At 43.1% G+C, this 16,469-nt stretch overlaps 1 protein-coding gene across 1 annotated transcript; it reads left to right on the top strand.

Moving 5' to 3' along the window:
- Nucleotides 1–711: 711 nt before the first annotated feature.
- PPM1M (protein phosphatase, Mg2+/Mn2+ dependent 1M) lies at nucleotides 712–15,837 on the top strand. Its single transcript, XM_080995421.1, has 10 exons — nucleotides 712–1,017; nucleotides 6,844–6,967; nucleotides 8,683–8,937; nucleotides 9,405–9,517; nucleotides 10,345–10,429; nucleotides 11,010–11,128; nucleotides 12,370–12,433; nucleotides 12,967–13,074; nucleotides 13,663–13,811; nucleotides 14,947–15,837. The coding sequence occupies exons 1-10, from the start codon at nucleotides 773–775 to the stop codon at nucleotides 15,110–15,112; spliced, it is 1,428 nt and encodes a 475-aa protein (XP_080851547.1). The 5' UTR covers nucleotides 712–772; the 3' UTR covers nucleotides 15,113–15,837.
- Nucleotides 15,838–16,469: the final 632 nt, after the last annotated feature.

The raw sequence follows: 16,469 nt of genomic DNA, 5'->3' as shown, positions 1-16,469 counted from the left end.
GTGGACGTCCACAATGTTGGAATATTCGGTGCAGGCAAAAGAAAACACCGCACATAGTTAAAAATATGGAATCCGCTCCCAAAGGAGGCACCAGTGGCTTCAAGAGAGGATGGGACAAGTTCAGGGAACATAAGTCTATCAGTGGGTACCAGCTCTGTCAGCTATGTCCTGCCTCGCCTCTGAAAGCAAGCTGCTGGGTATCACTTTTGTTTCTGGGCTTCCCACAGGGCATGCGGTTTGGCCACTGTGAGAACAGGATGCTGAACTGGGTGGGCCACTGTCCTGATCTGTTTTTTAAAAAAATATTAAAGCAGTGGTTCCCAACCATTTTTTGGCCATGCCCCACCTAAGCATCTCTAAAATCCTGACCCCCCCCCCATATAATTCTTATTCAAAAAGTGAACTCCTATTCAGGTGGAGGAAGCCTAAACTTGGTCTAATTCATTCTCGAATTGCCCCCGTTAAAAATCAAACTGCCCCCCAGTGTGTGTGGGGTGCCCCATGTTGGAAGCCACCTGCCTAACAGCATAGCTCTGGGAGACAGAGAAAAGGAGGGAGAAAATAAAAACAAGGAAGTAGAAACCAAGGAAGGTGCGTGGCGCCTGGCGACACCCGGCGGAGCAACGCCGCGCTGACTGGCTGCCGCGTGCTGGTGAGTCACGAGCGCGACGCCCATTGGCTGCGGGAACGGCTCCCTGGATCTGGAGCAGCGCTGGGCTTCTCAGTTGGCTGCGGGAGAGGCGAGGGAGCGGGTCCTTGTCTCTTTCGCTTCATGTCTTCGGACTGGTTCAAGAGGCGCTTCTTGAGCGCGGCGAGCCGAGGGAAAGGCGCTCCTCAGCAGCAGCGGCCAACGGAGGAAGGAGGCACACGGCCACAGCCGCAGCTCCCCCGGTTGCCGTACAGGCGGCCCAAACTCCTGCGCGGAGCTGCCTCGGCCGGGGAGAGGCAGCCTGGCAAGCGCCCCGTCGCCTGCCCGCCGCGAGACAAGCCCCTCCAGTGGAACGCGGGCTATGCAGAGTAAGTGGGCGGCCGGGGCGCATGACTTGGGGATGCCTCTTGCAAAGCAGCGGCTTAAAAATAAACTTTAAAAAAACAAACACCTCTTGAGGACTACCATGCCAAATAGGCAGCGGCTGGAGGTTAAGCCTAGAGGTGTGCAAAAGCAGCAAGTAGCCCCGTAGAGCTTAAAAAGCCAGGACTTTAAAATATGGCACGATAATCCTGCTTGCCTACCTAGTTTAGTGCATTTATTTTTCACGCACACGTGTGCGGACGCCCCTTTTGGCTGAGAGTGAAAGCTGGCCCGCACATTTCTGTTTGTCCCTGTAGTATCAAGGAGATCGAGAAATCTGATGCTGTTTTGAAATTTTAAAATGTTTTTTCCCTAGTCTTACATCTGGGTTCCCTGGTTCAAGTCCCTCTCTCACTATTTTGCCACGACTCACTCTTAGTGATGGGCTGGACCACTTTGGTTAAATCATAATTTTGTAGCCTTTGTTCTGGGCAATATTGTAAGGTTATTAAAGGTAAAGGGACCCCTGACCATTAGGTCCAGTCATGACCGACTCTGGGGTTGCGGTGCTCATCTGGCTTTATTGGCCGAGGGAGCCGGCGTACAGCTTCCAGGTCATGTGGCCAGCATGTCTAAGCCGCTTCTGGCGAACCAGAGCAGCGCACGGAAACCCTATTTACCTTCCCGCCGGAGCGATACCTATTTATCTACTTGCACTTTGATGTGCTTTCGAACTGCTAGGTTGGCAGGAGCTGGGACCGAGCAATGGGAGCTCACCCCGTCGAGGGGATTCGAACCGCTGACCTTCTGATTGGCAAGTCCTAGACTCTGTGGTTTAACTGACAGCGCCACCCGCGTCCCTGTAAGGTTATTACAAGTTACAATAATGCACAGTCTGTAAGGGTAGGTACAGATAGCAACCACCTCAGCATAACCTGCATGTTCCTGGCTGCAAGTGGTAAAGCAAGAGATTGTAAACCACAATGGTGCAATGTGGGGCTGCTTTGAATTGCTTGATTCTCTACCAAAGAGAACATTTGTACTTTTAATAGTTGTATGGCAAGGAAATGTGTGGCAAGACTGGTTTCTTCTGACACACTGGTGCTTTGATGACAGCAGCGTCCATCCTGTTGCACAGAATGGATAGAAAGGGGAGGCAAGTGAGAAATAAGCAATTTGCTTCCCCCTTCTTGTACCTATGTAGTAATACCATAGACCATGATAAGGGTGCAACAACCTAAATAAATGGTGTGACTTAGTGCCTACAAGCATCCTCCTTATTTTAATGCTTTGACTTTGTGGGCAGGATTCTGCTAAAGTGAAGCACCTGAAGTCCTATTGAGTTCAGCTGAAGGGATTTAACTCCCCAGTAAAAGCAGTGGCACATACATGAGCTTAACTTTGGCAGAATTGGCCTCTGTGCTTTAGGATGAAATTTGTCCTTGGCCCTGGCCCAGTCTCTCTACTTATACAGTCCATTCTAGAACTAGGAGATTGAGGAGTTTAGTGAGCAAAGCCAACTGGGATCAATACATTAATACTCAGTTCCAGGATCTCTCCATCTCATACCCAGTCTTCCTTTTTTGGGGTGGGGGGTGGGCGGATTGGAAGATTGCAAGTGCAGTACTCGAAGAAAGGGGGGAGGGAGAGGTTTCCGTTGATGAAATATTGGGCATTGAATGTGCCGAAAGAGTGTACTCCCTGGCTTTTATGAAAAAGGTCAAATTCTTTATAGGGTTGCCAGATTCCAAGAACACTGATACCATGTTCTCCTGCTTGCTCATTGCAACACCTGCCTTTAATTCAAGAATATTTGCTATGTAATAGCAGTAGCATATGGCGTGTTACTGTAAATTGCTCAGAGGTTGTTATTACTAATATTATAGTTATCATATTATATTATATTATATTATATTATATTATATTATATTATATTATATTACAGTGGTACCTTGGGATGCGAACGGGATCCATTTCGGAGCCCTGTTTGCATCCTGAATAGAACGTAAGATGTGACGGCGCGTCTGTGCATACGCGGGTTGCGTTTTGCCGCTTCCGCACATGCACATGACGTCATTTTGAGCATCTGCGCATGCGTGAGCAGCGAAACCCGGAAGTAACGCACTCTGTTACTTCTGGGTTGCTGCGGAGTGCAACCCGAAAGCGCTCAACCTGAAGCACATTCAACCCAAGGTATGACTGTTTATCATATCATATCATATCATATCATATCATATCATATCATATTATTATTCCACCATTCCTCCAAAGAACCCAGTCAATAAGTAAATAAATGTTCAATTTTCCAAGAGTAAAGGAAATAAACAGCACAAATAAACACATGACTAATTAACTGCACCATGCACAGTGAACTGCTCAGTTGTGTATATTGTGCATTGCACTGGTCATGAGAGAACGCCAAACTATTGTGCACTCATGATGACGTGCACATCGTGTAATACACTGCATATGATCTTCTCACCTTCTGAACATAATACTTCATGTTTTTATATTTTAAGATTGTTAATGTTTTACTTCTAATGTACTTAAAAAAAATACTTATGCCCCTATGGTTGAGAAACACTGCTCTACACGTAGAAAAACACATTGAATTTGAGGTTGAAACTGAAACTGAGGCCATTGTATCAAGTGCCTCTTTTTTCTTAATGATTTGTTTTCATAAAGCTACAGGAAATCTTATGTTCTCTGCCTGTTGAAATTATAAACCTGTCCTCAGACTGAACTCTTCAGATGAATTGCATTCTGTGAGGTCAACAAATCCTCAAGGGGGTGGGGTGGGGAGCCAAACACAGCAGGTTTTCTAACTCTATATGAACAAACACTTTCAGAGAAAATAAAGAAGCAACACCATGTGACTGACAAAAACTGCTTTCAGCGTGAAAGAAAGAAGACAAGTTGCTTATGTTGAGGTTAGTGAGGTTGTAGGAATAGAAACAAGAGCTTCCTTGTTGCAGGAGCTGCCTCAGTGATATTGGACCAAAACAAATGATAATGTTTTAGCCCACCCACCTCCTTAATGTATTAGGGGCAGACAAATTTTTAGTTGTTTCTGCTGCTTTCCAGGCAATTTGGGGAATTGCTATGCAGCGGGCAGGGAAAAGACTGTATTATTACTGTCAATCAATATGACTGGACTTCAGTGTGCCAGAAAATCTTTATTGACCTGGACAAAATAGGTAGCACTTAAAATACTGCAAAAATGGCATCTCTTCCCTATATGTTTAGGCCATATTAGCTCCTCCTATTCACCAAGCTGTTGGAGAGGATGTGCAGTGTTAGGTTTTATTCAACATATGCGGTGGATATGCGGGAGAGTGGCTCAGTTCTTGGAGGAAATATTTGGTGAAATAAAAGCAGCTCCTGGACAAAACACCTCTAAACGTGCTCAGTCTTTTTGTGGGAATAAATTAAAGATTCGAATCCCTATGGACCCATGTGTTTGGGTGAACAACAAAAAGAAATGGCTGGGTGCCTGGATTCAAAATGCGGGGTCAGCGCACAGAAAGCCCCCAGTAACTGAGTATTAAACTCATAAAAGTTGCACAGCAGTATAGCATTAGGAATATAGGTTGTTAAACCCTTTTATTAGCACGTAATAGCTGACCTCTTTCTATCCCTTTTGCAATGAGCAGACACAAACTGTTAAGTAAGTTTAAAATGTTTACTTACCGATTCAAGGTCTGCATTGTTTCATGCAGCAGCAAGGATAATATATGCTAAATTGGGTGGAAAATGCAGTAAGATAGCTTCAGAAACTTGCTCCAAGCTTAGAGCTAGTTTAAGCATGTCTGTTCTGGTTTATTACATGATGCTGAGAGAGAGAGAGAGAGAGAGAGAGAGAGAGAGAGAGAGAGGAAGTAGAAAGGCTTCACTTCCTCTGCAAGGAGAAGGGGCATGACCTAACTGAGTCTGTCTAGCAATATAACACTGTGGTTCTTACCCCTTCATGCACCACTAGCAGCAGGCATAGTTATGTTTGACTGTAATATCTTTTTATGAAAAATAACTCGGTTCAGAAACCCTTACAAGTTCTCTTTTACTAGTGGGCAAACTCCTAATAATAAGATACTGGAAGAATTTGGAGGGTGCTTCTTTGACATCTGGTACACTAAAGTAAGCCAAAAAGCACTTGTGAAAAAAATTACTAATAAAATTGGCACATGGTTTGATGCATAAAGAGTCCTTTGCAACTGATTAGTACATCTTTTTCCATAAGTTTATTGTATTAGCCAAAGGCCATGATACAGCTTTATTATGTACATGACCAAAAACGAAAACAGATTACTCACATCACATTAGAAAACTTTGTTAGCATAAAGCAGGCTTGGCTTCCTCAAACTTGGCCCTCCAGATGTTTTTTGCGACTACAATTCCCATCATCCCTGACCACTGGTTCTGCTAGCCAGGGATCATGGGAGTTGTAGGCCAAAAACATCTGGAGGGCCGAGTTTGAGGAAGCCTGGCATAAAGTTTCTCTCACATTCCATACAAATGGTAGTCTGAGATAGGAATATTATATTATTTGGGTGTAATTTTGGATGCAGTGCTTAAACTAAACTTATTCTGGGCTAGGGTGAAGTACTTTATTTTGTTTGTGTGTGTGTGTGTGTGTGTGTGTGTGTGTGTATGCATGATGTTAAAATAATATGTTGTAGGAATCTAATAAAATAAATCAATAAACTTAATGTTGAAACTATGTTGACCCACTGCTGCAATAGATTATGCTACATAACAAGAGCACGGCAAAATAGCAAGTCTTGCCTCTTGGTGTGGGTGAATGTTGAGTCAGTCAGTGGGGCAATATCTTTTGAAAGAGGACACTTCTTGCTTAGAAAGAGGAAAGAACATTTAGAACGTCAGCCATTTCCTGTGCTAAGTCATTATCTCCGTAATGCAGAGGTTTTCAACCTTTTTGAGTCCACGGCTCCCTTGACCAACTACATTTGCTCTGTGGCTCCTCTCTGGGGAAACACACTCCAAGCCTTGTGGAGTGTTCCCTCAGGCTCCACTCCCCTCTTCTTGGTAGCTTCCACCACTGCCCCTGGTCTCTGAGATGCCCCCCCACCTCAAAGAGAGGTGTCTCCTCATGCTGCCCACCAGGGGGTGGGAAGAGGATGCCCTCAGCCTTAGCAGCCTGATGGAGACATATACATGGGAGGGCATCCAAGGAGGGAGGGAAGTAAAGAGGGACAGAGGCCAGTGTTGCTTGCGGCGCCCCTGACCATCACTCAAGGCACCCCAGGCCATAATGAATCGGATTAATGGGGATTCTGTGGCTAAATTATATTCTTGCGGTGCCCCTGTGCTTGGAACAGAGGAAAGGCGACAGGAAAGGCATCCAGTTCAGCACCTACAGAAAAAATGTGGAGCCCCTAGAATAAACGTAGAGGACCCAGAGTGTAAAGGGAGACCTGCTCCCTTCTCCATAACCACGTGCAATATGCAGGTATTTCCTATCACACCACTTCTCACTGTTTTCTCAAAGGTCCTATGAATGACTGTGGCACTTGCTTGCTCTAGGATTATGTTCGTTAGCCCTGAACTAAAGGCCTGCAGCTTGGATTTCTATAGATTCCCAGTCTTGGTGATTTGGGTGTACTCTCCTACTCGCCAGTATCTTATAAGGTCTGATAAAACAGATTGCATCCTGCTTTTAGGCTCCAAGACTACTCAGCTTCTTGGCACCTGCAGGGTGTCATTTGAAGTCAATTATGTCACCAACCATAAAATCACTAGTTTTCAATTACATTGGACCTAATAAAATGGAATTGCTTCAGTTATTCTAGTGATTTTGTTTCTTGTGCCATCAGAACCATCAACGCAGAAAAATCAGAATTCAATGAAGACCAAGCAACATGCTGTCATATCTCTATCAGAAAGAGGCAACATGGCAAAGAAGAGGACCAGGAGTGGCTGATTCTGTGCACTACTGAGGTGAGTTCAGATGTAGCGTTTCCATCTACAGCAGGGATTAATTAGAGCCAGGATTTACCAAGGCTCAGCCTATGGCAGAACTTGTTTTGATTCAGTTCTGAAACTTCATGAAGTCTATAGGTGAATTTCTCTGAACATACACAGAGTGAATGAGTTTAATTGCTTGGCAGTTATATTTGTCCCCAACTTTGTAACGTCTTGAGATGATTTACGAAGATTCCATATTCAGTATAGCGGCTGTCATGGACTGGCTGGAAACAGAGGAAAGGTGGGCGGCACCAACTGGGGAACCCCCAAGGGAAGAAGGCTCAGAACTCAGGGATTGGTGGTGGGACGATGATGAGTGGTCAGAGGGAGAAGATTGGGAGGAAGAGGTGTCAGAAGCTGAAGAGGCAACAGGATTTAGTGAGCAGGAAGAGGCTGTGGCAGAGAGCAGTTCCATAGTGACCAACATACTAATTTAACTACTGTCAGTCAGAAAATTGAAACAAAACATACATAATCATTATATCTAGTAAGATATTTTGAGTGATTACAAAATGCTATATCCACATCCAGTCAGATGTCATGGTAGGCATTCTTACATTGTGGAAAATGGAGGTTGTGTCATTTATTTGCATTGATCAGAGATAAAGGTCGTGATGACAACCTTTTCTTCCTTTCCTCTTTGGACTGCCAGGTTCAGTACCCATTAAAAGTGGCAGCTATGTCTAGCTTTGTCTTAAGTGACTTTTGCTAACTGTTTTGCTCTCACAAGTATGACATTCTCTCCCATTTATAACTATCTGGCTTCCATTCAGTCGGCTAATTATTTCTGGACCATAGTCATGTGTGGTCAATATGAGTGAAGCACAAGTATTTCTAAACAATTAGGGCATCTTCCTATTCCTCTTGCGGCATACGCTGAATGGCTTGGTTTGTTCTTCAATTCCTCATTCAACATTCTGAGAATCCCGTGAAAGGCATGAGCTGCGGGTTTGTATCTGCCTGGCAAATCCATTTAGATAAAGGAAACAACAACAACAGCAAAGCTCAGAGTAAAACTTGGAATATAGAGGAAGTTTGTATGTCAGAGAGTGGGCAGCTGATGCCCTTGTGGAACTAGCAGATTCTATGGTACACTTTGGAGTACAGTGGTACCTCGGGTTACAGACGCTTCAGGTTACAGACTCCACTAACCCAGAAATAGTACCTCGGGTTAAGAACTTTGCTTCAGGGTGAGAACAGAAATTGCACAGCGGTGGCAGCGGGAGGCCCCATTAGCTAAAGTGGTACCTTAGGTTAAGAACAGTTTGAGGTTAAGAACGGAGCTCCAGAACGAATTAAATTCTTAACCCAAGGTACCACTGTATAATTGTGGCTTACAGCAAAAGAGGAAATGCTTGCTCTTGTGTGAATGAATTTGTATCCAAAGATCCTGACAAGCAGATGTGAGGGTTGTGTTTTAGAATGTTTTAATAATAATATGAATTGATTCCTGAAGCACACACCTGTCTGCTTCAGTTTTCAGACTATAGGGTGGTTCATAATTCTAATCCTCACGACAACACTGAAACAGGTGAGGTTGAGTGATTGGTGACTTGCTTAAGTGAGAATTGTGAGTCTGGCTCCCACATACAAAGCAAACATGCAGCCTGCTGCACCCTCAGATGTTCTGGCAACAGCATAGAAGAGTGTACTAAATGGTGGTAAAAGTCTCAATGCTTGACTTTCAGTATCTGACTGGCCACTACTGGGCACTGTTTGATGGTCATGGTGGGCCAGAAGCATCTATCTTGGCCTCCAACTACTTGCACTGTTGCATCAAGCAGAAATTGGAGGATGTGGTGGAAGGCATCACTCAAGACCGTCCCCCGATGCACCTCAGTGGGCAGTGCGTTTGCCAAAGTGACCCACAGTTCGTGGAAGAAAAACAAATTCGGCAGGAGGATGTGGTAATTGGAGCACTGGAGAAGGCCTTCCAGGAATGTGTGAGTGACCTTGTTTCCCCCTTTATTGTCTCTGAGAGGGTTAAGGCTCCTTATATCACAGATGGCCATTGGTGCAAATCTTGCTCAAGATCCTGTTGTTTTCACAGCCAGGCAAACCAGCTGCCTCGCCCTTGGAAGTTTCTGCTGATGTGGCTGTTTATTCCATGACTCATTGTCAAATGTTGTGCCGATGCAGGCTTAGTACCCTATGCATTTCTGCTTGGTATATAAAGTTTACTATGACATATCTGTTCCCATGTAAGCTGCCAAGTCACAAGAAACGTTTGCTGCATGATCATGTATGTGAAAACATAATCGCATGAAAAGAAAGTGGCATGTGTTTGTTTGAACTGACTTGATTGTTCGGATGATTAGTTATCTAACAGTGGTCTTAAAGTTAGTTTTCAGACTTTGCTGAGAAATACGGCACCTGCTTTGCATCATCATCCAATGTTTTTCCCCAACAGGATGATGTAATTGGTCAGGAGATGGAAGCTACTGGCCAATCAGGAGGTTGTACTGCACTAGCTGCGCTTTACTTGCAGGGAAAGCTCTATGTGGCAAACGCAGGTGACAGCAGGTGAGTTCACATCCAAATGCAACCTAGGATGAGACCCAACATTGTCCTTTTAGCCTAGTTATATAGCAGGATTCTTCATGTCTCTTGAGTAAGAAAGATATTCAGTTAATGTTAGTTTTCTCTGTTTAACAAAATTAGATGTTTTGTTAAGTGCTGAATATATTACATTAAGCATGCTTGTTAAAATCAAAAAAAAGCAGCTGCCAGAGGCCTTAATCAGGGTCAGGAATTGTGTTTAACCCTTTCCTCCCTACATCAGGTTCCTAATGAAAATCCCTTCCCTGTTTGAACCTTTGTGTGGAAACAGATGTGTGTGTGTTTTGTGTTGATTTTCAGTGGTAAACTGGTGTAGTCAGAAAAGGGTTAAACCTCTCCTCCCAGAATTTAGAAGTCCTGATCTGAATGGAGGTCCTGTGTGGCTGTTTTTCCTTGGAAAAATATAAAGACGCTGTGAGCATGCTTTTTAAAGAAGAGTGCTGAACCTAAATTGAAATTTCACTTTTTGCCTTCGGGAGTAGAGCTGTCTTATGGATTAACTTCTTGCCACTCTTCAGGCATAGCTTGTGGAGAGATAGTCTCTTTGTTGTATTATTTTGAATATTGATGAAAGGTATTTCAAACGTACACTTGTAGGGTGGTGGCATACATATCTTTAGTTCTTGGGCTGGCCCAAAAAGGATCTTCTTCCCCACCTCCTGTCTTACTAAAGAAGCTGGTTGTATAGCAACAATCACATACATCTGTCACTTATTCCTATGTCTGAAAAAATGTAATGAGAGAAGTCCACTTGAAAGAGTTAACCTCAGTTTTTATATTATTTTATTTAGGGCACTCCTTGTTCGAAAACAAAGCATTGTCCCCCTGAGTACTGAATTCACTCCAGAAACAGAGAGGCAGAGAATCCAACATCTGGTAAGAAAAACACACACCTTTCTGCATATTTTCTAATGGCAACATGTCTGTCTTGCACTACCCATCTCTCATGAGTGGTAGGGTCATCCTGAACAGCAGAGTAGATTCATTCTGAGATCACCACTACTCTTGCTTTGTATTGCGCTTTAGTGCTAGTCTAAACAAAGCATTGAAGTGGTGTGAAGTGCTAAGTGTCTGAGTATAGCCTTATATAGAATAGATCTATATTCTGTCATTCAGAATAATGTTAATTAGACTGCACAAACAGTGGTTATTCATATCCAGTGAGGAGCAATCTCTGTAAGCAATCTCTGTAAGGAAACAGGTTTCCCTGCAAATATCATTCCTATTGCTTTTATGGTTTGGGGACCCTTGTTTTAATTTTGAAATTAGAATATTCTACCAGTGATTTAAGGATTTTTATTCCCAATCTCCATAGAGATAGAGTATTATGCCACTGATAATTAGGGACTTGGCAGTGGCAGAATACGCAACACAAGTTTTCCCACTTTCTCTACCACATTCCCCTGAAAATGATGCTTCCATTTTAAGTATTTTTGAATGTTCTTTTTCTTCTCAGGCTTTCATGTACCCAGAGCTTCTGGCAGATGAGTTCATACGGTTTGAGTTTCCAAGGAGATTGAGAGGCGATGATGTGGGCCAGAAGGTCCTTTATCGAGATTACTCAATGGAAGGCTGGTGAGTCACTCAAGCCTCTCTTGGCTTGGATAAGAGGATGCCCTGGATGAGCAGTGTTTGTGTGGTGGAATTGTGTTGGAAATGCCATTGGAGGTCATCACTCTGCTCAATGCAGGATGCTTCTGTAACACCTGACAGCCACCCAGCCCCTGCTTAAATGCATCTACAATCTCCCAAGGCAATCTGTTTTGCTGTCAAATAGCTCTAGTTGTTAGGAAGATAATTCTAGTCTTTAGCTGAAAATCTGCTTCCTTGCTGTTTACACTCTCCAGTCCTACACTTAATCTAGTCTTGCCCTTTGGAGCAGCAAAGTACCAGCCACTGTTTTCCGCATGGCAGTCCTTCATCTCTCTCCCCTTATTGGTCTCTAGTTGCCTATCTGCTTCAGCCATGCTATTTTCTTAACCTGGCAGGATGGCTTACATCAGGCACAGGCAAACTCGGCCCTCCAGATGTTTTGGGACTACATTTCCCATCATCCCTGACCACTGGTCCTGTTAGCTAGGGATGATGGGAGTTTGAGTCCCAAAACATCTGGAGGTCCAAGTTTGCCTATGCTTGGCTTACATTATAGGGGGGAAAGGTGTTTGGCTTTCAAGAGGAGACAACATCAAATTCTGAGATACAGTGGTTGTCTCACTGCTCTTGTCTCTCAATCCCTCAAAGGATTGAAGAAAAGCCTAAGCTTGCTCCCAAGAACCCATCAGTAATGTGCAGCTGTTTTTTTTTAACATAAATGTGAGATGGAAGCTGCTCAATAATGGTGTTAATTAATAATGGTGTCTGGCTTCTGGTTAGAGTATGGTGCTGATAATGCCAGGGTCGCAGGTTTGATCTCTTTGTGGGACAACTGCATATCCCTGCATTGCAGAGGGTTGGACTAGATGAGGCCCTTCCAGTGCTGCAGTTCTGTGCTTTCTGGGGATCTGAGCTGCAATTCTGAATCCACCCACCTGTTAGGCCTGTGCTCTGAAATGGCTTTGGGATTGACGTCACTGATTACTTTCTTAACTGTGCTACAGGCTTCCTGTACAACCTTGCGAACCTCCTTGTGTAATGGAGTACTGCAGTTAGTAGAAAAGTTAATATGTCTGCATTAAAGGGACATTTATATACAAGGACTGCAGCCACGGCGTAATATGTTTTACATTTATTTAGTGTGTTTAAACCTGTTTATCTTCATATTGGATTGTGGCCATGGTATGACAGAAGGACTGCAAAAATGACCTTTCTCGTTTCAGGGGATACAAGACGGTAGCAAAAGATGACCTCAAGTATCCTCTTATCCATGGACATGGAAAACAGGTGTGCCTGCAGGACCCTTGCAAGCAAAAAAAGGGGGGGGCGGGCGGGAAGAGCCAGTGTGTCCTTCCTATACTGTTTTTTATGCATGCATACATACATAAATTTTAGTTGTATGCTGCCTTTCCATAGTTGGAACCATGCTCAACATGTAAAATATTGCACAGCTGCATACATACCAACAGTGTGGAGCTACCTTGTTAGTGGTGCCTCCACTATGAAACGTCCCCTTGTCAGTTTACATGTTGTCAAGTATGATTATCTTTAGGGACCAGATAAAAACAAAATTGCATTCCCAAGCTCTTGATGCTTAATGGCTTTTATGTGGCTCTTGAGAAGTGTGCTGCTGCTGGAAACATTGGTTTTTTTAGATTTAATTACATTGTTCTTTGTGTTTAAATGTGTATGGTGATCTGTTGTGAATATTACATTGAAAAGATGAATGTTTTAAATAAGTTTATACTTGATACTTGAAATTACCACTGGCTCTATGCTTGTGACACTCTTCCACTCCTTGATGCCTCATCCTTTTTTAGGCTCGCTTGCTAGGCACCCTGGCTGTTTCACGAGGCCTGGGAGATCATCAGTTGAGAGTTATTGAAACAGATGTTGAAGTCAAGCCTTTCCTGTCCTGCATTCCAAAGGTAGGAAATTGATAGGACACACTAAGTCTTTTCAGCCATGGTTTTACCATTGTAGTTCAGCTTCTTTCCCCTTTCTGGGTCCTCTGAATATCTTCAGGTAAAGTTAATTCAGCTTTGTCACTATTTCTAGTATTTTGCCTGATTTTATTTTTTTTTAAAAACCACCCCAAAAAATGTAGGTCCATATAGTGCTGCAGCCCTAAACAGAATGGGTAGCTAGTCATTAGGAACCCAATTAGACATGCATGTGTATACTGACTTTGAGGGTCTACTGATGTTGTCAACAGGGGAGAGCTATTGCCTCCATACTATGCATCTAAGTTTCTCAGGAACATCAGGCTTCCCCCATTAGAAAAAATAATAATGCTGTGCTAGAAGATAGCCTTTGGTCCCATCCAGCAGGCCTTGTCTTGTATGCTCTTATTGTAGTGACATGTATTTAAAGCATGCGTGGCAGACCTGTGGCTCTGCACAAGTTGCTGGACTCCAGGCTCCCCATTTAAACCATTCTCTAGGGAGGCTGCAAACATCCAGCTGTTTGAGGATAGCAGTTAAGAAAGCTTGCATCTTTTCGTCAATTCTGACTAGGTTGAAGTATTAGACTTTGCCAAACAAAACATCAAGGAAGGCGATGTCCTCATCATGGCAACTGACGGCCTTTGGGATGTTATGTCCAATGACGATGTGGCTCATATTGTCAGGAATTTTGTCCAGGAGAACACATCTGACCCATACAGGTATGTTAGCAGAAAATATTTGAAGAGCATTTGTGCTAAAAGAATTGGGGAATGAAAAACACTGGAAAATATTTGAATACGCACACCTCTGCTTTTGCTTATGTTGAGATGTGTTCTGGCATAGCAGTGGTAGGGAAATGGCAGTCCATGGGCCAGATCTGTCCCACAAAGCCTCTCTTCTCAAGCTCCTCCTACCAGGAACTGCAGTCAGCTGTTTGATGAAAAGATGTGGTGAGCAGAGAGACTCCTCCCCACAATCTTCCTCATTGCTCAGCTGTTCAGGAAATAGCTGCATGAGAATGAAGCAGTGGCTAGCTCATCTTTGCACACTGAAAAATGAAGCCTCTGTGAGGTGTATGTTCTATGTGTATAAGAGACCATGTGGGTGCCTCTACCCACCCCCCCAGGCATGTTTACTGTGAGGGAGTTTTTTTTCTCAGTCTGAGTTATCTTGATCACCTATACAGTTGTACCTTGGTTTTCAAACAGCTTAGCTCCCGAACGTCGCAAACCCGGAAGTGACTGTTCCGGTTTGCGAACTATTTTTGGAAGCTGAACGTCCTGCTTCCTGCAGCCAATCAGAAGCAGAGTTTTGGTTTTCAAACATTTTGAACATTTTCCATACTTAATGAAGTTCTCTGTAACTGATACTGATGTACAGAGAAGCATTTTAAGCAGAGGTAAAGGCAACAAGAAGCTAACCTGTGTGGTCTCAAGTCTTCAAAATTGTTAGGAATTGCTGGTGGGCAGAGAAGTGTTGTACTCTTGACCTCCTTGTAGCCTTCCCAGTCATTTGGTTGGACACTGTGAGAACAAGATGCTGGACTAGATGGGCCACTAGCCTGAACCAGCATCCTTTTCTTATCTTCTTAGAGCTACTCTGACAAAATTCTATTCCTTTTACATTTAGCTGAGATTGCTTTGCTAGAGAATTAGTTTACCAGAGCTGTTGGCAGTACTCAAGACTCAAATTGGATGCTGAAGCGGTTTGCTTCCACTGTAGTGTGTGGGCAGCAGTACCAGAACAGTAAACCAAACTCTCAGTGCCTTAAGTACTGTAGTTCATCTTTCACCTGTCTTTAGGATTGGTAATCACTGCTTTGGGAGATAACAAAGTAATTGTTTGTTTTTATAGGTTTACAGAACTAGCCAAGTGCCTGGTGCAGAAAGCAAGGGGAAAGAAGGATGGATACTACTGGACTATGGGGAATAACAGGCCTGCTTCTTATGATGACATTTCTGTGTTTGCAATTCCACTGTACAACAGTGGAATGGCAAACACAGTTCTGAACACCCCATGACTACTGAGCAAGTTAATTATTGTATGATGGTATTATTGCTATTAGTGACAACATTTCCAGGCCAACAGCTGCCATGTGGAAAAACAACAACTTTTCACTGTCGTCATTGGAAAGCAAATGCAGAAAACGCAACTTGTACAGTTTTGGTGTCATTCCCTTAGGGCAGCTGTAAAGTCCCACTTCCTTAAAGAAGCTTTTCTAACTCAGTAAGTGGAGCAAGATGGAAGCTTCCCTCTGGACTTTCTTTTGCAATAGCATTAGTATCAAAGAAATGGCCTGCTGCCACTAATGTGAACTTAATCCATTTTATTCTTAAATGGGATTTTAGCAGCAACTTTGTATATCTTACAAAATGTACCAAGCTAAACAGCTTCTATCATGGCTCACAGAAGTTACAGCAAGATGTTAAGCTACATCAATACACTGAAAACATGACCACAAACCACTAAGTGAAAGTCCCAGTGCTTTTCATGCAATAATTCTGTACAGGGGTTTGCCCAGTCTTTTAATGGAATCTGTATTAAATATAGTGTTTACCAAGTTTTGCCTCAAAACTTCAAGCTGAAGCTGAGGTACTGGTATGTGGTGAGCACTTTTTTAAAAAAAATAATTCTTTTTTTAGGTCAGACAACCTTGTATTTTGTTTATAATTTTGTATATTGTTGTGACTTAAACATGGTTATTTTTAAATGCAATAAAATATCTAGTTTTTATTTTAAAATAAATGGTACAACTTTATTCAAGTTGACAGATATACCCTGCAGTAAAGTTCAGCATAAAAAACACCAAATTGAGAATCATTCTAACTGCATAATGTATTTAATTATTTCTGTTTTAACTAAAGAGATACACAGAATCAGCTGGTCTGTCTCATACGACTGCATCCTGCTTTTTCCATTGGTGGTAAATGGGTTTTCCATCAGAAACTTTAATATGTTCTGAGTATGAAACAGCCCTAGCTAACATGGGATGGGTTTGCTATGGTAACGTGTAACATCCTCACTATGCCTCAGAACAATTCTTCATGGCACACCCATCTCAATGCAAATCCAAGCCAGATAGGTTAACCCAGGGGTTGTCAACCTGGTCCCTACTAGTGGGCATTTCAGGATTCTAGGTGGGTGGTAGGGGGTTCTACGGCACAAGCTGAATCCTTCCATCAAGCACTGGTAGACGGTAAGGAAATTTTACCATCAAGAAAGATGCATTAGTGGGCGGTAGGTATAAAAATGTTGACTACCCCCAGGTTAACTAAAGCATATTGCTACCTATCCTCTTACCAGCATACCTAGAAGACAGAACATTATTTTAAAAATAACAAACCATCAATATGGGCCAATGAGGGCCAAACTACTCA

This window comes from Podarcis pityusensis (genome assembly GCF_964106645.2).
Source record: "Podarcis pityusensis genome assembly, chromosome: 2".
NCBI classification, from domain to species: Eukaryota; Metazoa; Chordata; class Lepidosauria; order Squamata; family Lacertidae; genus Podarcis; species Podarcis pityusensis.
The sequence above is the reverse complement of the archived record's forward strand: the minus strand, read 5'-3'. Positions and strand labels throughout refer to the sequence as shown.